At 38.5% G+C, this 22,131-nt stretch overlaps 1 protein-coding gene across 1 annotated transcript; it reads left to right on the top strand.

Annotated features, from left to right (window-relative positions):
- The first annotated feature begins 1,978 nt into the window (after positions 1-1,978).
- On the top strand, positions 1,979-21,101 carry LOC5565910 (pre-mRNA-splicing factor CWC22 homolog). Its single transcript, XM_001650204.2, has 3 exons — positions 1,979-3,351; positions 19,118-19,575; positions 20,171-21,101. Exons 1-3 carry the CDS (start codon positions 2,139-2,141, stop codon positions 21,035-21,037), a joined length of 2,538 nt encoding a protein of 845 aa, XP_001650254.2. The 5' UTR covers positions 1,979-2,138; the 3' UTR covers positions 21,038-21,101.
- The last annotated feature ends 1,030 nt before the right edge of the window (positions 21,102-22,131 follow it).

Raw genomic sequence — 22,131 nt, 5'->3', positions numbered from 1 at the left:
ACTTCTCAGCAGCGTACAGCTCAAGTAATTTCGGTAACGGAATCATTCCTTGACCGTGTCTTGTCCTATCCTTTTGCACAGTAAACTTATGATCAGCGTACCGGCCATATCATAATTTGTGTAATAGTGGTTTCTGCGCTCGTGTACATACACGTTACATGTCACCAACACTACTTAAAAAGTGCTGGTGGAAAATATAAACAAAGATCAGCTGTTCCCAGCAAAATCAAACGCCAGTATTTTCAACCAGCAAATTTGTGCATGTGTTCGTGACACCGTTCGTCGAGAGCTCAATTTGCAGACAAAAAGCATTATTGTGCTCTGCAAGATAAATTCACGTAATGCGATTATCTGAAAATGTCGATATACTGCCCGAATAAAAAATACAATACAAAAACAATATATTGTTTTGAACAGTTCACTGTATGGTATATGAGATTTTTGCAATATAATGTATGGGTGGTTAAGTATCGTAACAATACAAATATAGATATTTTCTCATACAAACATTTTGAAAATACAATACGATATAATGTTCATGTATTGTCTTGATTAGCAATTCGTGTATTGTTGTACAATACAAAAACAATTCAACGAACTGTATCATGGTTGCATTTGTCGTTACAGCTAATGTCAAGTGACTTCTAAAAAACTACTTATTTTAACTTTTTTCTTGCTTTCTGAACTTGTTTTGTTTATTTCTTTCAGCAAAGCTACATAGAAAAAAGCAACAGTTGTTTTACGCGAAAATAGGAATTTGACCAAAATTGTAAGGTATAAAACCAATTGAAAACAATAGAATGTTCTGTTACAATATATTATATTGTTTTTGAATTGTATATCCAAACAAGAATAATATTGCTTCGACATTCAATTACAATACGCTGTATTGTATCCAATACGTTATATTGTACATTAATGGTTTATTTCATTCACTGAATGATACGTTTTTATCCGGGCGTCGCAGTGATAATGAAAATCACCAAATGTTTCAGATTTAGCAAATTTGAAACATTTGTGTCCTTGAAGGGCGAAAAAATCCAAGCCTACTTGAATTTTGACGTTGCGTTTGAAGGGTCCTAAAGCCCTGCCCCAATTTTAGTGCCAAACGCATAAGTTTAGGTCAAAAACATATGTTTACTCAATTTTCTAATGTTTTCCGATGGTTTAAGCCCAAAAAACATATTTTAAGTTTTTTTAAAATTTTGTCACACCCCTTGGTTTAAACTCAAATTTTGGGTGTATTTTGTTTTCCGTGTCCCTTCCGAAATGTCAGAAAAGAACAACCCCGGTGTTAAATAGTTGAACCCCTGTGGTATTTTTGTCGACTAAGCGAACGTCAAACATGATCTCAAGTGTCAAGGTTCATTTATGGATCCAATTTTTAAATTAAAGTTTTAATATGATTTATCCGATATTTGAGCGGGAAAAAATGCTAAAGCAGTTGCAGTAACATGCTCTTTCGTAATATTAAATGAAAACAAGATTTCATTAAACATTTTAGGACCCTATTGCGCGCATATCTTCTGCGCGTTACCGCCGCCGCTGGATGTGGATTTAATATAAACGCCGCAATATTTAGGGCCCATTCACAAATTTCATAACACTGAAGGGGGTGGGTGGGTGTCTGACAAGTGTTACAGCTCATACAAAATTTCTAAAATTTCCATACAAAAAGCGTTACAAGGGGGTGGGTGGGTATCAAAAATGACCATTTTCGGCGTTATGAAATAAATGAATGAACCCTTACTGTATGGACCTATGCACGGGTTCACTATTTGACGTTTTAGCGGAGCCGTGTTATTTATGTCACCCTGGAAACTAGTGAATTCGGCACCGCTCAAACGTCAAATTAGTGAACTCGTGTATCGGTCCATTGAACGTCTTGAAGTGGCCCACGAAAAGGCCTTTTGACTCTTCATTTTTTTTGTTTTCCGTGTAGCTGCCCTTCAGAAACAGCACTCTAGGTCTGAGCTGTCATTTGTCAAGTTTGTTTACGCGAAAAAGAAAACCGTCGCGTCGTGGAATCGTTCGCGTAAAAATTCCCGATTTTTCGCGATTTATTCCGTAAAAACACGCGAAATCTACCTGCAAAAAGTGTAAATCAGTGAGGTGCTAATCCATCTTGGTATTCCGCCATGTCCGACGGAGAGCAATCATCGCGCAGCCGTCAGGAAAAACGCGATCGCAGTGCTTCACGCGATTCCGATGGTAAACAGCAGGAGGAGCGCCGGAAGAAGTTAGGCAGAAGAGGAAGGGACTCGCGATCCCGGTCCAGATCGCGGTCGAGGTCCCGTTCCAGAAGTGTCGAACGACGACGCAGACGAGATGACCGTCAGCGGAAGACTCGTTCCAGGTCCACTTCCAGGAGTCGAGGGCGTAGGGATGATGATTCCCGCAGGAGAAGAAGAGAGCGCCGAGATTCCAGTCGGGAATCTGGGGAAAGATCACGGAGTAAAAGTGCGGACCGGAAACCGGTTCAAGAGGAGAAGAAAGTTCCGGAGAAGCACGAACAGGAGGGCGATGAAGCGTTGTTAAAGAACGAGAAACCAGCGATTAGACGAACGGTGGATTTGCTAACATCCAAAACCGGAGGAGCTTACATTCCTCCGGCCAAACTCCGGATGATGCAGGCCGAGATAACGGACAAAACCTCAGCGGCCTATCAGCGAATCTCGTGGGAAGCGTTGAAGAAATCGATCCACGGTTACATCAACAAGGTCAACGTGGACAACATCGGAATCATTACGAGGGAATTGCTCCACGAGAATATTGTCCGGGGAAGGGGTCTTCTCTGCCGGTCCATTATCCAGGCTCAGGCCGCGTCCCCGACATTCACACACGTTTACGCAGCTCTGGTAGCGATCATTAATTCCAAATTCCCCAACATTGGAGAGTTGCTGCTGAAAAGATTGGTGATCCAGTTCAAAAGGGGCTTCCGGAGGAACGACAAAAGCATCTGTCTGTCCTCGTCGCGGTTCGTGGCACATTTGGTCAACCAGCGGGTAGCGCACGAGATCCTGGCTCTAGAGATCCTCACGCTCCTCGTGGAGAACCCAACGGATGATTCGGTCGAGGTGGCCATTGCCTTCCTGAAAGAAGTCGGCCAGAAGCTAACGGAAGTGTCCGGGAAGGGGATCAATGCGATCTTCGAGATGTTGAAGAACATCCTGCACGAGGGCAAGCTGGACAAACGGGTCCAGTACATGATCGAGGTGGTGTTCCAGATCCGGAAGGATGGTTTTAAAGATCACACGGCGGTCGTGGAAGCGCTGGAGCTGGTGGAGGAGGACGATCAGTTTACGCACCTGATCATGCTGGACGAGGCCACCGACGCGCAGGATATTCTGAGTAAGTTCGATTATTAATTACATATTTCTTTTATTAGTATTATTTCAGAACATTAACCAATTCAGTTCAATATTCCTCTTATTTCTGATGTTACGTCTCTACTGGGACAGAGCCTGCTTCTCAGCTTAGTATTCTCATGAGCTCTTCCACAGTTATTAACTGAGAGCTTTCTTTACTGCCCATACTCGCATAACAGTCCCATATGAATTTTCACCACTTTTGAGTTAGCTTCGTAAATGGTGTTTATTTATAGTGTACTTTCCATATTCATGCCTAAATTTGAGTTTTTGTATGGACAAAATGCGAAAAAAATACCATATCATGTGCGTCCCATAATGAAAGTACCCGCATAACAGTCCCATTAGTGGAATACGAATAAATTGAAGTAAACCTATTCCTATTATGAGTTTTGTAATCTTGCATCATGGTTTATATTTCATTGATAAAAGAAATAGTGTGTTTCAAACCACGTTCATTGAAAAAAAATGTTTATTTTTGCTAGGCATGTAAGTTTAATCATTTCTTGCCCTAAGTGGTAGAAGTAGAATCACATCTTTTCTTGCGAGTTTCTAAACAAAAAAAAAACAAAATAGCTTTCCTTAGGGTTAATGCTGTCACTGATTTCGTTTTCCGGACAATTTTCAACGAAATCTCCGATAGACTCATCTTTTTAACAGAAAGAAAAGGTAGGGTTTTCGGACCAGCACAACAATTCGTACTTCAATGCTGGCATCGTCGACAGGGTTTCCATCGGCAATCTGAGTATATGCGACATCTAATGACGAGAAATACGATTGTTCCGGGCACACAGTAGGAATACTCTCATATCCATGGCGATTCTCTGCCAAAAACATCCATTATTGGACTGATCAAAACTTGTTCTACTGTATTTCTGGGTATGGTTCAAATCCAAATTTCCGTGCTGCAAGTGGATTCATCCAGCTTTTCAAATTGGCTGACCGAAACAGCAAAATCAAATCCAGGGAAATCTTCAGCACTATTACTGTTACCACCATAAAGCTTGATAACTTCAAAGGTTATTTGCAATTCAACGATTCGAGTTGCAAAAAGAGAATGCCTTGGCATCTATGGACCAATGCACGAGTTCATTCTTTGACGTTTGAGCGGTGCCATGTTATTTATGTTACCATGGAAACAAGTGAATTTGGCACCGCTCAAAAGTCAAAATCGTGAACTCGTGCATTGGTCCATTGTAAACTTCAATGTAAATGTGTCAAGATACGCGAGAACAAAGTAAGCGAGCCCATGTAATGGGACTGGTATGCGGGTATATTTGTGTTTGATAAGTGAAATACTTGGATAACGAGTCCCATTGGTTTGTACCTTATATTTTAACATGAAAAACAACCAGTTTAACTTAATTTCAGTTGTTAGAGATATTATAATACAGCAATGATGATGTGCTGTGTAATGCCACCACGATTTAATACTTTCAGCAGCGGTGAAATGAAAATATTTGCAATCAAGTTTGGAAGCGTTTTTCTCGTCATGCTGATTTTTCTAATGGGACTGTATTGCGAGTATGGGCAGTTTACCAATTGCCCATTTTTGCATGTGTATATCGTATGGCAGGTACAAAAATACTCTATGCCCTGGGAAGTCGAGCAAATTTTCCTTGCGAAAAGATCCTCGACCGGCTGAATAGCTGCTCGTTACGGCTATCTAGGCCCCTTCAGCTCAATATTGTAAACTCATTATTGAAATGATGTTGAAAAGGCCCATTAGAATACTCAAGGTGAAAATGCATCGAAGCCAAACCACGAATTTTCAAGAGCACAAATCTGTATAATCAGACAACCGTTTGTGCTAAAAATTCAACCCAATGGTCACTCGCTGGTGATGACCAGTGAGTAAAATTTTCAGCACAGACGGTTGTTTGGTTTTCTAGATTTGTGCTCTTGAAAATTCGAGGTTTGGCTTCGATGCATCTTCACTTCAATGAGTTTTTTTTTATTTCGGTAAAATCTAACAATGGTTGTTCCACGCAGGGTAGCCACTGAATATCTTGAGAATAGGAACTTTAGAAACTTCTTGTCGGAGAACAAGGAAAAAAAAGGATCATTGATCAAGATATAAGATTGATTCCTCATAGAATTTGACCAGACATTTCTCCAAGAATATTAGTGAGATTTGTTTTGATAGTTCCTTATGTCATTACGACAAGAATTACGGTAGGTGATTTTTCATGATTTTCTCCAGGCATTTTATCCGAAATAATTCAGGTATTTGCCCAAAGTTTTCTTCAGATACTACTTGAGATATTTTTTAGACGTTCGTTCAGCGATTTACTTCTTAAGAACAGAGCTGGTAGCGGTCAGACAGCTATAAAAAGAGACTGAAGTGACTAAAATTATTAAAATAGTGACCTCATAACTACAAAAACAATTCCAAAATATATGTTAAAAAACGAAAACATGGTCTTTATAATCATGAATATTAACAAGCCTTCACATTATGATAAACTAGAACTTTAGTACACACAGTCAACTCTCCGTATAGAGACGAACCTGCCAAGGGCTGAAAGTCTCTTTAATAAAGAAAAAAAAAACTCTCCGTAACTCGATATTGAAGGAAGGGAGGTATCGATCGAGTTACAGAACATAAAACCAGTACAACTGCGATCGAAGGGACCATCGAGCTAGCCATGAAAACCAACTTTTACTATGGTTCTCTAACTCGATACCCAGATACAGAATATCGAGTAAGGGAGAGTTAACTGTAATTTGATTTTTTTTCGCTTTAAACGAATAAAAATAATATTACCGAATTATAATAGATATGAAACATCAGAACAGATTGTGCCTTAAAAAATCTGGTAAATCTTGACAAACTTCTTTGTAATTCGGAGACGAACCAGCCAACGGCTAAAAGTCCCGATAATAAAGATAATAGCGGAATTTGGGGCAAGTGTGCCATAGGGGCAAGTGTGCCACCCCTGATTTTTGTAAAAACTACAAACTATATTTTTTATTTGAGCTTAACAATATGTTCCCTTATAGTCCATAATACAATGGTTAAAATATGACGCAAATTGCTCTATTTTTCACGTATTTACATCGACTTTTGTGAAAACCATAAAATTTCAGTGATTTTTTATAAGATTTCGTTGTTTCTAAATAGCATGGTGAGAGGTAAATTAATAACGATTTTTTCAAACGTACTGTACATTGTGAAGCTATTCAAATGTGTAAGTAATTGTGGCATTTGAACGAAAAAATATTTATTTTTACATACAAAATCCATTTTGGTTGAAATCTATACTTTTTGGGGCAAGTGTGCCACCTATTTGGTAAACAAAAATGGTTGGGGTGAAATTCATAAAAATGTAAACATCATCAACAAAATCATGATAATGAACCAAAATGAGGCACCAGTAGAGGTTTTTGAAGTGTAGAAAAGGAATAGCGAACATTTTTGCTCCCACAATAATTTTTTTCTCCATATATTCGATAATAACATGGTTTTAGGCGTTTTAAGAACTATTTTACTTATTTTCATCAATATTTTACCTTTATTTAGTGCTGATCTAGTGTAATATTATACAGATCCTCCATAATGAAAGAATAATTCATATATCGCATTGAATGGAGACAAAAAAACCGATTTTAGTTATTCGAATTGACTAGTAGAGAGTTCCACATGTGATGAACCTTGTTATAAAGCATCCCCTCATGACGGTAAACCTAAAAATATTTTTAAAATTGTCAATTAGGCTCTGCTTTGTTAGCAATATTAACAGGAAATAATGAAAAGTTCATTACAAGTAGAATTACATGAATGTTCATTCGATGGCCGTCTTGCCCCATACGGGTGGCACACTTGCCCCATAGTGTTGACAATCAGGGTATTTTGGATGATATTTGAGAAGCTCCAAAACTAATACTTTTTTAAATTATTTTCTTTTTAAATGGCACAGCGCTTATGAAAAGATGTGAAACTAACATCGTGAGGCTGAATTGGCGGGTTTTTTAAGCTTTAGACAAAGTTAGAGAACAATTTGCTTAAGGCGGCACACTTGCCCCAAATCCCGCTAATAAAAAAAAATCTTTGTAATTAATACCCTTGAGCATGAGCATGGATGACCGCTTCATAGTTGCACTTCGTGATTGACCAGAATAATCGAAGTTGCACAGAGATTTAATGAATGGGACTTGGGGTTAGCTAACCATTCTCAATGTGCACAATAAATCGAGAGTTCAATGTTTAAAAGTCAATAACGCCGCCGGCCACGCCCAATGCGGTCATCGGCGAAGAGAAGGAATGTTAGGTAGACAACCATTGTTACTAGAAACCGAATATACCTCTGTATCTCCACAGTTGTCATGGGAGGAATATTGGGTTAGTAGGATAAGGTAAAGGTCTGGGAGTCATCTATTGTTGGTGATGCGATCCATGATATATTCACAACTAATCGAACTCGCGATATTATTCGATAAACGCATTGTACGCCGAAGAAGTGTTCATCGCTCGTCCTCGCAAAAGCAAGCAATACGAACAAAGTATCAAACACTACTAACGCGATCCGTTATTTCATCGTGCTACGCGAGCGACGCGCAACACGATTGTTCCTGCTCACATCACCCGACCCGCAGGAGCAAGTAATACGACCAAAGGATCAAACACTACTCGACAACAAAGCCCAAAATTTTCAGTTGCCAAAATTGGAACCCATTTTTCAATTGCTAGAATATTATAATGTTGCTTATGGAACCACATAATGGGCAGACTTCGGAACAATCGACTTCGAAGCAGATTTCCGTAAGGTCGTAAATCTAGCGTTAAATTTGAAAATATTCGGTAATTTGAAAATGGATCTTCAAAACCATGTTTTCTTGCATAGTAAGAATCTCATATCCAGGGTGTCCATCCATCCGGGAAATCCGGGGAAAGCGAAAAACACACGGTGTCGTGGCGTTTAGCGTGTTTTATCCAAAAAACACCAGATTACACAATCCGGTGACACTAATTCCGAGACCAAAAGTCTTCAACTACAAGAAACACGACTAATCGCGCTAACATTTTCCAGTAGACTAATCTGCTTCGTATCGTGACAGCGGCTCCGAACCTTAGCTGCTGGGTACCGACGACGCGCTCGTTTTCTCTTCGTATAGATCGTTGCACGCCTGACCTAACCTCAAAACTCCATATACAAAAAATCTAAACAATTCCAGCAGTGAGTGTCAAAGAGCAGGACAAGTCAATTGAGCATGGGATTTACTATGGAAAAACTTACTTTTGCAAATAAAAATCGCCAGAGGTCGCCCATTGACCTCTATAAAAATTCTGACCTGGATAGGTATTTCTACGATGAACAACATTGCCGAAGACCGCAAAGCAATCCGATGCTTGTGAAAAAAGTCACGGCTTGAGACGTTGGGATTTGCTTTAATCATCCGCTTCACCTTTCCCTCCGTCTTTTGGTTCTCCGGTCCCGGTTTTCTTCCAGCTCCTTTGCCGTGGTTCAACGTCAACCGCTCCTGGTACCGCTTCAACACTCTGGAGACTGTTGAATGGTGAATGTTCAACATTTTTCCCAACTGCCGGTGCGACAGGTCAGGAAATTCCAGGTGTTTGGAAAGAATGTGTTCTCTCGACTCGCGTTGGTTCACCTCCATTTTCGTTGAATCGAAAAACACGACTTGGAGTTTGACAGCATGTAAACAATATACATCAATGAGAAAGTGTGCAAAATTTGGTTGATTTTTACCTAATGGTAGAAAAGTTATACCCTGTTGAATGTGTCGCAATAATTTCGTGTTCGCCCTTTAGATGTTATTTTCCTATGAGATGCACGACTGGTGACTTCCCATCTTGACTTGGTTAGTTGGTAGAGAGATAGTTAACGATTAAAACCCTTTAACCATTTGTAGAGAGATTCCTGGCAAGGATTTTGCCGAGATGCTTGTTAGATTTCCATTCATGGCAATTTTTTTCATAAGATTTTGGATCAGTTTTTTTAAAGTAATTTCCGAGAGATCACTGAAATGGTTATTAGATAGTAAATAAGGTTTTTAGTGGATTCTAGAAAATATCATTGGTTGATATTGCTTAAAATTCTTAGTAGATTCATAGAGGTTGCAAAAAGCTAAGTCAAACAATATAGTTTAGACATCTGTCCTAGACAGATTAATTTAGAATTCCATTTGATGGATTCCTGGGATTGTTCGTGATACTGATTCTTGATGCAGCCTTGCCTAGATTACTAGTTTGACTAGTCCTTGAGGCCCATGACGAGATTTTGTATGGAATTCTCCAATTCACAGTGATTTTTCCCAAGCATCCCTAGCAAATTTCTTGTAAGTCCATTCAAAAATTCATGGCAAGATCTTAAGATCTTTGATGAATAACTAAATCCTTTAGGTACTCTTGGCCAGATCTTTGTTAAAAATGATAAAATCTTAGATTGCTTGGAAGATGTTATTTCGGATTTTTGGCTTAAGTTTCAGTTAGCTTAATAGGCGAACAATAACATGTATTTGGAGATATTGTTTCTGTTTAAAAGATCTCACCTTGGATCCACCATGAGTTTCACCAGGTCAAGAATATCTCCAGAAACCATCCATGGGCCATGTCTAATGCATAATTCCGAAGGCATTCTTAGAATGTTGGCTATTGAACTTTGCCCTTTTGCAGAAATTTAGTCCAAGTTTAGATGTACAGATTAGATCAAGTCCTCCAAACTCCTCTTTTGACAGATACGCGTATTTCGACTTCAACTGTAGGGCCGTCTTCAATGTCGTGTTCAATGTCTGAAGACGGCCTTATTTCGGCGCTCATTTTAAATCCACACCCAGCGGCGGCGGTAACGCGCAGAAGATATGCGCGCAATTCAATCGCAACGTCAAAATTTGGTGATTTTCATTATCATTGCGACGGTACCTATATCGACATTGTCAGATAATCGCATTACGTGGATTTATCTTGCAGAGCACAATACAGTTGAAGTCGAAATAGGAGTATCTGTCAAAAGATACAAACTCTAGTAGAATTAAATGGTATAGTATTAAATTCGGTTTTTCATCTACTTATAGGTATTCCACAAAACAGCTCTAGAATTTATTATGATTTTCAAAATTTAGTTCATCTCCACAAAATTGTTTGTTCAAATACTTTTCATAAATACGCTTTTTTCGTAGAGCAAAAGTCGATTAAAGTCGTAGGAAAGAAAGGATTAAATCCATTTCTAATTAAATTTCTAAAAGAGTTTCTTGGTGGTGAACTACTAGAAATAATTCCAGAACAAGTTTTTGACAAATCAAAACTAACAGGCTTACTTTCAATGAAGTAATACATTGCAAATGATAAATTTAATAAATAATTTGACAGAGATATTTCAGGCTTCTTGTTTAAAAGAGTAGAGCTTCTTTGAAATAAGGTACCGTGGGGCAAGTGGGTAATGGAATTCGCATAGTTGGGATTCTTCAAATTCTAGAGACCTTAAATTAAAACAAATGAGGTCGTGTATACTTTTAGCTTGACTCCCACCAAATATAAGCAGTATACTGAAATTGATTGTTATGTAAAATTTTAAAAAAATGTACAGAGAAAGTTTTTGAAAAATGTCTCCTTGCTTTTCATTTGCCCCACAGGTGGGGCAAGTGAAAAGTTTATCATTTTGAACAATAAAACCAAAAACTAACAGTTAAATTTACGATTTTTACTACCTTTAAATTTGTTAAGGCGTCCCAATGAACAATGACATAAGTAACATGTAAACAAAGAAACCTTTTTTCATGTTACTTGAATTTTCTTCTGTTATGTTTGTTGAAATGATTCGACAACATTATAACTGCAACATTTCCATTGTTAGTTCTTACATCATGGGACAGCAATTACATTTCTGCTCTGTAGATTTCCACCGCTCGTGATTTGTTTTTAAGAAAATCGGATATAACGTCGGATAACTCTTCAAGAGAAATCAAACGGAATCCTTCAATAAAGTATTTAGAAACTTGTTTATGTGGATACACCTACACCCAATTTTTTATGATTTGAATTAGATTTACATGGCATTCCACGAGATTTCCGTGCGTTTTCTTATATTGGAACTTTTCAATCAACGTTTTCCTTTTAATCGGCTGTCCGAAGTAAACATATTAATATCGTAATATTTGGCAACCTTATTTTTAGAGTAGTTCCATGATGTGGCCATGATAATAGCATTTAAAGCTTTGAGTATAGTGTTTCTTGAATTATCAGCACGTTCTGTTGTTCTATAATAATTGCGAACCTTGTATACTTATAGCTACCTGAAGCGAAAACACAAATTCAATCTCTAATGAGAAACTTTTCACTTGCCCCACGTGATTAGAAAATTGGCGGTGTTTCAATTTAGTGATTTTTAGGTCTATGTCGAATTAATTCTAAATTTTTTTTTATTGCAGTTTAAAACTGTCAGAGGGGACAACTTAAAAGTGGTACAGAAAATTATTTTCCGCAACTTTTTTTTTAATATTAAAAAAAGATTGTACGCCGCCAACTTGTTACGAAGTGATAGTTGACAGGTTAATAATATTTCGCTCCATTATGAAATAATGGCTGAAAAATCTCAGAAATCTCTTACCTATCGTAATGTTCTCAATGGCCTCAAAGGTTTACGCATGAATTTAAAACGTTTATTTACATATTCAGTAAAATATATCAATTATTTTCACTTACCCCATTTACCCACTTGCCCCGCGGTACCTTATCAGAAATTTGTTCTAGTTTTCTGCCAAATACCTTCGCCAGAAAAATCAGTCGCAAAATTTTTTCAAAAATTATGAAGTAACCTCTGTTAAAATTTGTGTAAGCCGTAAAGCAAACCGTGATGAATTTTTACAAGAACCTCTAAAAGAACTGCTGGACTCTGAGAAAAACTTACACTACCCGTCATAAATACGGACTCACTAAAATAAGTATTGTAACACTCAGCTGAATATTGAATCACCCCCAAAAAGTTTAGCATCACCTCAAAACAGGTAAATCCACATTGTTATATCTCGAGATCCTTACGACTTGCAAAGAAGCGATCTTTAGCAAAGTTGTTCAGGGGATCAAGGACATCCGGAAGGCAAATAGTTTAGTTCGCGATTTTGCCGCTAGGTGGCGGTAGTGAGCATGTAAAATTGAGCATTTTAAACTAGTTCTAGCTTGTGATCCACAAGAGATAGAAAGTTCGGGTCTTCGACAAAGTTGTTCAGAAGGTCGAGCACATCCGGAAGACAAGCAGTTTGGTTCGCGATTTTGCCGCTAGGTGGCGGTAGTGAGCATGTCAAATTGAGCATTTTAAACTAGTTCTAGCTTGTGATCCACAAGAGATAGAAAGTTCGGGTCTTCGACAAAGTTGTTCAGATGGTCATGGACATCCGGAAGACAAATAGTTAGTTTGATTCGCGATTTTGCCGCTATTTGGCGGTAGTGAGCATGTCAAATTGAGCATTTTAAACTAGTTCTAGCTTGTGATTCACAAGAGATAGAAATTTCGGGTCTTCAGCAAAGTTGTTCAGAAGGTCGAGCACATCCGGAAGACAAGCAGTTTGGTTCACGATTTTGCCGCTAGGTGGCGGTAGTGAGTATGTAAAATTGAGCATTTTAAACTAGTTCTAGCTTGTGATCCATAAGAGATAGAAAGCTCGGGTCTTCGGCAAAGTTGTTCACAAGGTCAAGGACATCCGGAAGACTAGCAGTTTGGTTCGCGATTTTGCCACTAGGTGGCGCTAGTGAGCATTTAAAATTGAGCATTTTAAACTAGTTCTTGCTTATGATTCACAAGAGATAGAAAGTTCGGATCTTCGGCAAAGTTGTTCAGAAGGTCAGGGACATCCGGAAGACAAGCAGTTTGGTTATCGATTTTGCCGTTAGGTGGCGGTAGTGAGCATGTAAAATTGAGCATTTTAAACTACAGTTAACTCTCCCTTACTCGATATCTCGTATCTCGATATCGAGTTAGAGAACCATAGTAAAAGTTGGATTCCATGGCTAACTCGATGGTCCCTTGGAACGCAGTTGCACTGCTTTTGTGTTCTGTAACTCGATACCTCCCTAACTCGATGGTCCCTTCAATATCGAGTAAGGGAGAGATGACTGTAGTTCTAGCTTGTGACCCATGCTGTTCAGAAAGCCTTTGGTATTTGGAAGTTGAAGTGATTAATGACGGAATCATATTAAATTAAAATGATTCAGGTCTGATCAATTCTTTATTCAAGTGTATCTTGCGGTGCGTAGAAACTGTTCAAGATCTAGGTGTGACGATGGATCAGTGCTTAACGTTTAACGACCACATCAACACAGTTGTTAAGGAATCACTTCAACTATTCGCGCTGACCCGACGTTTTGGCCGAGATTTCGATGATCCTCATGCTATTTTAACAATCTACACCAACCTAGTTAGGACTAAGCTTGATTTTGCGAGCGTTGTGTGGCGTCCCCAATATGATATACATGTGCAGAGACTTGAGGCAATTCAGAGAAAGTTCGTGAAATTTGCGCTGAGAAACCTAGGTGGACTAGAGAGCAAATGCCTGATTACGATGAACTTTGCCGCCTTGTAGATATCGACAGCATAAGCAACAGACATCAGATCGCAGACATTGTATTTTTCTGCAATATTTTGAGTGGACGCATAAGAAGTTTTAACACCAGTCCAGTTTCACTTCGCCGCAGAAGGGTGTTTGATCCCCCATTGAGGTCGAGAAACTACACCCGGCATGAGCCTACAGCTAGATTTATGAATGACTTCAACAGACTACAGGATGTAATATCTATTAATATGACAAGTGATGAAATTCGTAGTAGATTAAGGATATTTTTAAGAAACTAATTTGTTTGTTAATTTTAAGTAAGGGTAATGGGCTTATAGCCTATAGTCCAAATACAAATACAAATAAATAAATATCAGATCTGATTAATATTCTAGTGGTTCTGGAATTTCTTACTCCATGTGCGAGTAATTTAGTCCGGACTCATATTCATCATATTCAAATTATTTAAGTTAGAATCTCTTCATATACAAGTGGTTCAAGTTTGAGTGACTTCATATCCAAGTGATTGATGTCTGATTCTCTCTATATTCATGTCCTTCGAGTTTGATTCACTCTATATTCAAGTAATTCAGGTTTGACCTTAATATGGAGCCAAAAAAATCATGTCAAATTCACTCCATGTTCAAGTGACTCAGGATAAATTCGTTTTATATTCAAAAGATTCAAGTTTTGTTCGCTCCATACCCGCAAGTGTTTTACATCAGATTCACTTTATAATTTAGTGATTCAGAATTGATTCACTTCATTTTCAAATGGTTCAATTTTGATTCACTTTATGTACAAGAGTTCCAGGTCTGATTTATTCCATATTAAAGAGATTTAGGATTATTACAGTGATTTATGTTTGATTCGCTTCATATCCAAGTGATTCATGTCGGACTCGCTCCATATTCAAGTGATTCAGGTTTGATTCGCTTTATATTCAAGTGCTGCACTGCCCATAATCGCATAACAGTCCCATGTCGACTTTTGACCGATTTGCGTTTTTTGCATAAATTAAATCAACATAGTCAGAGGATCGATAAAAACTGCTAAAAAAGTAGCCTTTGTGCCTAACTTGTACAAAAACAAACCCCACTTGTGTTGTCCCATCTTGAAAATATTCGCATAACAGTCACATCAAAGTCCGTATAGTGGCCGGGCTCAGAAGGGGGCACCACTTCTAGTACTACATACAGTCTCTCGGTACTACTAGTTATGCGTAACAAAGTAAAGGGAAATCAACTATACAGTGCAACTTCCATGAGTCGATGTTCTATGTCTTAATATTGACTCATGGAACCATACTTTCATGGTAACTATGATGACTCGCTCAAACAGCATTCCAAAGCATTTCTGTTCCTTGACTCGATGTTTCCATGAGTCTATGGTCCCTTCAGATATCGACTAATGGAGGTTTGACTGTATTTAATACACACTTGCTTACGGCATTGTAAATGTCATGTATCAACGTTTTATCGAAAATATGTTTAAATTAGTGGATATCACACATAATTATGTATTTTCAATTACGATGCATTACAGATTTTCATTTTAGGTAAGGCTTATACAAATATTAATCTTATTTTATGTCCGTACTTAACCATTTGGGTGGTACGAGGGGAATAAAAATAAAAAAGGAACAAAAAGAAAAATAAAATAAAGTTCATTCTACATTTTTCGATTAAATTTTGTAATGATTCCTTGCTGGATTAGTTAGATTCGTCCTGAATCAGGTTGTTCTGGAACATCTCGAATCATTTCCATCGGATTCCATTTCCGCATTATCCAAAAGATGATCATCTGGGTCTCTCATGACTGGGACTCATGACTGTAAGCGCATTCCACGTCATGACGTGTGTTTTGAGAAAGTATTCAATCCTATGTTTTTGTTTATCTGGTGATTCATCCATGGACATACAGTAAACTATCCGTAACTCGCTATTCCGTATCGAGTTATAGAACGTGTAGTAAATGTGAGTTTTCATGGATACCTCGATGGTCCCTTTAACCAAAGTTACCCTGATTTTGTGTTCCTCAAGAAACACACTTTCTTTAATTTCCCTAACTCGATAGTCGCCCTAACATCGAGTTACGGAGAGTTGACTGTACTATAATAACTATTTTTTTACGGCCAAAGAACATAAATAGCAAATGAAACATCCAGTGCATTAATAACAATGAGTGTTTTAGTAGCTGTCGAACGAGCCGATGAACATGATGGGACTGGTATGCAAATATATTGGTATATTATATCGTATATAATCGCATAACAGTCTCGCTACGATTTTTCTGCATTTTAAGGCAAATTTTTAACTTAAATTCAAAAGAAGTTTATTAGGTTTGTTCGTGTACTCAACAAACAGTGATATGTAAAAATTTAACACATTTTAGGCCAAATAGAGACTCAAAATGAAACGAAATTGTTTCCACATTTCAATCGTCTTTTTCTCAGTTTGTCGTTTTCCAACATGGGACTGTTGTGCAAAGAGGGGCAGTGCAGGTCTGAATCACTTCATATTCACCTATTTCAAGTACGAATTATTTGATATTCAAGTTGTTCAGGTTTGATTCATCTAAAATGTAGGTGCATTTTCCACTTTTTCAGATATGACTCCATGCTCATGCTGGTTAGGGCTGATTTACTTCATTTTCAAGTGATTCATGTTTGAATCACTTTATGTACGTGTTTCAAGTTTGATTAGTTCAATATCCAAGTGGTTTATGTTTGATTTTTGAAGTAAATTTAAGGCATTCAGGTCTCATTCACTTTATATTCAAGTGTTTCAGATTTGATTAGCTCCATATCCCAGTGACTCATGTCCAATTCAATTCATATTCAAGTGTTTCAGATGAGATTCACTTCATGTCCTTGACTTTCTGAACAACTTTGCTGAAGACGCAAAATTTCGATTAAATCTGGATTGAACTGGAAGACTCGAACTTTCTTTCTCTTGTGGATTAAAAGATAGAACTAGTTTGAAATACTTAATTTTTTTTTGCTCACTAGCGTCACCTAGCGGCAAAATCTCGAACCAAACCGTTTGTCTTCCGGATGTCCTTGGCCTTCTGAACAACTTTGCCGAAGACCCGAGCTTTCTATCTCTTGTGAATCACAAGCTAGAACTAGTTTAAAATGCTAAATTTTACATGCTCTCTACCGCCATCTAGTGGCAAAATCGCGAACTAAACTATTTGCCTTCCGGATGTCCTTGATCCCCTGAACAACTTTGCTGAAGATCGCTTCTTTGCAAGTCGTAAGGATCTCAAGATATAGCAATGTGAATTTACCTGTTTTGAGGTGATGCTAAACTTTTCAGGGTGATTAAATATTCAGCTGAGTGTTGCAATACTTATTTTAGTGAGTCCGTATTTATGACGGGTAGTGTACATGCTATGAACTCATCGAAATCCATTGGGCGCAATCCCTGAAGAAATTTGTGAAGGAATGATCAAAGGAATATTCCACTAATTTGCTGTAGTATTACCTGATGTGGATTCTTGTAGAAACTATTGAAGAAACCATAGAGGTTGTTCCGTTGAACTGTTACTTTATATAGAATTCGTCGTTTCCATATAGGTACTTTGTCAAATTATCAAAATGTACCATTTTAGGAACGAAAACATAACAAACCTCATTGATTCGTATACTTTAATACCTGAACACTGATTTCTGTAGTATATTAAGCACAAAAATCAGCTTACAAGGTAGTAAAATTACATGCAAGTTGACTGAAATTTAGAAATAATTTTCAACAATCAATATCTTGAAACCCAGACGTGCTATGACATTTTCGAAAATGGCAATAGATTCAGCGACGTCAAATTAAGTTAATACAGTCACCCCACAGTTATGGATCAACTAAGGATCATTTTTCTGAACAAAGTATGATTAAAAAATATGGTGACGTTGCACAAAACAAAATTACCTCTCTGGCACTGCAGTATAGAGTTGTTTTTGAGAATACACCTCTAAATACTCGATTATTTACGAAAAAGTATTCATTTTGATAAAAATTTCAAACGATGTCCACCCCACAGATCATGGATCAAATCGACTCATATTATGGATCAAAACACTATAAAAGCAGTAAACGAATGGTAAGCTAGTTTGTTTCGGAATCGTCTTATCTTTGATTCATAACTGTGGTATGGTTTTCAATGCCCCACAGTTATGAATCTACGCTTCTGGGAATACGGTTGACATTTTAATTCCTACAGACGAAAAAAAATATGCTTAAACATATTATAATTGATTGCGATGCTGTACACATGTATGGTTAACGTAGGTAAAATGTGTTCTGCGTAATTGCAACTCTATTGGATGGGATATTCCCGTTTTAATTCAACTCTGATCAACATCTGTGTGCTATCCATAACTGTGGGGTGACTGTAGTTATTTTAGAGCTTGAGACAAAAACTTGTTCCGCAGTGTTAACTTCGACCAAGCAGTAAATTACCCTACCTAGAAAAGTGATCAAATTTTCACAGATTAAAAAAATATCGCGTGATAGGCTGAGTTTACGTTAGGCTGATACAAATATTAATTTTCTTTTATGTCACCCCCCCCCCCCCCCTTCGAAAATCCGAAAATTTTGAAGGGGAGAAAAAAAAAAGATTCATCATATTTTTGACATCAGTTAGGTTTTTTCAATTTACAAAGTAAAAAACAAGTAAAATAATGAACCAGAAGACGATTAAAAACAGTTTAACAACTATCATTAAAAATAAAAATTCAAAAAAAAAATGACTTTTTTTTTCATTTTTATTTTTTTGTTCCTTATTTATTTTTATCCCCACCCTTGTGCCTTCCAAGTGGTCTCGGACATAAAAGAAATTTAATATTTGTATCAGCCTTAGTTGTTGTAATAAATTGGACAAAAAAATAGTTACTATTATTTTGCTGTCTGGTCTTCACCACTGCGGTAAAATACGCCAGTTTCCTCTTGCCTAAATCCACCAAATTGGGAATAACTGGCACTTTTTGCTTCCTCACATGAATCGAAGAGTCTTTGCTAGAGGCTGTTTCGGTTTGCTGCTCGAAAAAATTGTCAAATGCATTCATCATTATCCATTCGACCCTTAGAAGGAAACATATATTCCAGAGAAACACCCTTTTTCCACGTTCAGTGACAGTATCAATTAGATCCCACTTTTTTGTAAGGAAGTTGTGAAATCAAAGGGTGAACTTCCTTTTGTTCATGATAGCAACAATATTTTTATTTAATATTTCTTATTTGCAGATGTCTTCAAGGTGGACAACGAGTATGAGGAGAACGAATCAAAGTACAAAGCCATCAGTAAGGAGATTCTGGGCAGTGATGCCAGCGATGATGAAGATGGTGGCGGTTCATCGAGCGGAAGTGGAAGTGGTAGCGATTCGGATGACGAAGACGCCAGTGGCAGCGGCGAGGAAGGTGACGAAAGCAAGCAGCAACTTATAGTGGACAATACGGAGACGAATTTGATTGCACTGCGCCGGACGATTTACTTGACGATTCATTCAAGTTTGGATTACGAGGAATGTGCTCATAAGCTCATGAAAATGGAACTGAAGCCGGGACAAGAGTCCGAGTTGTGTCATATGTTTTTGGACTGTTGCGCCGAGCAGAGGACTTACGAGAAGTTCTACGGACTTCTTGCGCAACGGTTCTGTATGATCAACAAGATTTACATCGAACCGTTTGAGCAGATTTTCCAGGTAAGTTCAAATTTCAATCACAGCGCTGGTAGCGTCTGAATTTCTTGAAAATAGGAGCTTCAGAGATCTCTAAGTTATCTGAAAAAAGAAAAAATATAGGAACATTGAAAAAAAAAACAAAGAGAAACCTAACAGGAGCCAAACGATAAGATTGCGATTCCTTATAGAGTCTTACTGAACAGTCACTTCTATAAGAATATTTTCAAAATCCTTTTCAATTACTTTTTTCTCAAAAATAATTCAGGTATTTTCTTAAAGTTTCCTACAGATATTATTTCGACGAATTTTTGGGATTTTTTTTACGGATTTCCTAAAGATTTTCTCCAAGTAGGTATTTATTTCATTTTGAAGTCCTTCAAGAATTCAACCTGAAATTTTTCGAATTCAGTTCGCCAACGAGCGTCGGGGTCTCTCAAGGGGCTCCGCAACTTGCAGGCTGAATCGCCCATCTAGCGAATAGGGAGTCGTGGGTTCGGTCCACGACTTCGATAGAAATATACTTTTTAAAGACCTGCAAATACTGACCAAATCTAAAAAGACACCTGCTACCAGCACCACACAATAGATTCCACTAACGATTACATCCCATTGGCAGGACACCTACACCACAACCCATCGACTGGACACGAACCGCCTCCGTAACGTGAGCAAGTTCTTTGCCCATCTTCTGTTCACCGACTCTATCGGATGGGACGTAATGCGATGCATCCGGCTGAACGAAGAAGACACAACCAGCTCGAGTCGAATTTTCATCAAAATCCTGTTCCAAGAGCTCGCCGAGTACATGGGACTGTACAAGTTAAACGCCCGCTTCAAGGATCCTACCCTGGCCGAGCCGTTTTCGGGACTGTTCCCACGGGATAACCCCAAGAACACGCGATTCGCGATCAACTTCTTCACCTCGATCGGTTTGGGGGGACTGACGGATGAGTTGCGAGATTTTCTGAAGAATGCCCCCAAGCAGATCGTTCAACCGGTTGTCGCTCCGGTCCCAGAGGAGGAAGCCGATTCATCCTCCAGTTCGTCCTCTTCGTCGTCATCCTCCTCATCATCGTCTTCGTCCGATTCCAGCTCGGACACTTCTAGTTCGTCCGATTCCGACTCGGAGGATGATCGTCGGAAAAAGAAAGGTAAGAAGGATAAACGTCCAACGAAGTCCAAATCATCCACCTCTAAGGATAAGCATTCTTCGAAGTACAAGGACGAGAGACGGGCTGAGAATGGCAATGGTTCCAGGTGGGATTACGAAGCCAGTAGGCGGGATCAAGATCGAAGGGAGAAGGATGATCGTGAATCAAATCGTCGGGAGGATCGACCTCGCGAAAGGAACTATGACGACCGTGGCAGGAAGGAGTACAGAGATCGGGAAGCGGATCGTGGAAGGCGAGATCGGGATGACCGAAGGAGAGATGAGGCCCATTCCTCCAGTAGTCGCAGGAGACGCAGCGAGGAGAGATGGTGAACAAAGTTTGCGTTTTAAATTGTGTGACAAAAGAAAGAAAAATATCATAAGGAGTTCTGAAAAATACGATCGAGGTCATCGCTTTGTTCCGAATTTCCCGTACCAGGAGGACAAATGCAATGATAGATCAACAGATGTAAATTTTTAGAAAAAGCGTAAAACTTCGTTCTATTTTCTTCATTTCAAGTCTCTGCTAGTATAAGGACAGACGTGATCGATTGTCTTTTTTTTTTTCGCTCAATTCCGCCTAGTCCGCCTTTTGTTGCTTCGCGTTTCAGGTAAGAGAAAAAATCTAACAATAATAAAATATGTCATCCGCGAAGCAATCAAACTGATTGGATCTCGTGTAAATCATACTTCGACTGTTAAGCTCGGCTCTCCACACCACATAACAACACCTTTAAGGTTAAGGTACGTCTAAGCTAAACCTAATTTCCAAAAGCACTAGCTAGAGGACCGCACTAAAAATTTGATCGATTGGTCACTCGCTGGTGATAACCAATCGATTATTTTCGATGACAAGTGGTGTGTAGGGACCTTACACTCACGGCATTTCTAGAGGGTTTGCCGCACGATAAAGATCTGGTCAGTTGCCGAGTGGCCGTCGATGAAACCGGTTTGGTAATTTCTTGCGAACTCGTTTGCTATAGATATATGCTGCCCATAAACGCATAATTGTCCCATGTGAATAGGAAATCCAGCAAACATAGGACTGACATGCTCTTATGGGCAGTATGGCGAGAGATAATCTGGGATAGCACTTTATAGACAGCGTTTAGGACTATGATTGCATGATTGCTATGGTCTCTAGTGGTGGATGATCTACTTAATAGCCTGGAAAAAAGAGGATTCGAGGTTGTTGGCTACGCTGATGATGTTGTCATCATTGTACGCGGCAAATTTGAAAGCGTTGTCCTTGCAAGAATGCAATCAGCTCTCGATTACACGCTCTCCTGGTGTCTGAAAGAGAAACTGGGGATAAATCCTTCAAAAACTACGATTGTTCCTTTCACAAAGCACAGAAAGGTACAGCTGCAACCTCTTTTCCTTAATCAAACACAATTGGTTTACTCAAATGAAGTCAAATACCTTGG

This window comes from Aedes aegypti, chromosome 2 (assembly GCF_002204515.2).
Source record: "Aedes aegypti strain LVP_AGWG chromosome 2, AaegL5.0 Primary Assembly, whole genome shotgun sequence".
Taxonomy (NCBI): domain Eukaryota; kingdom Metazoa; phylum Arthropoda; class Insecta; order Diptera; family Culicidae; genus Aedes; species Aedes aegypti.
This window is presented reverse-complemented; position numbering and strand designations above follow the sequence as displayed.

Excerpts from the sequence above, each read along its gene's own strand:
- LOC5565910 (XM_001650204.2), top strand. The coding sequence starts at position 2,139 with ATGTCCGACGGAGAGCAATCATCGCGCAGCCGTCAGGAAAAACGCGAT. Across the intron at positions 3,352-19,117 it reads CGACGCGCAGGATATTCTGA|ATGTCTTCAAGGTGGACAAC; the intron begins GTAAGTTCGATT and ends TCTTATTTGCAG. Across the intron at positions 19,576-20,170 it reads CGTTTGAGCAGATTTTCCAG|GACACCTACACCACAACCCA; the intron begins GTAAGTTCAAAT and ends TCCCATTGGCAG.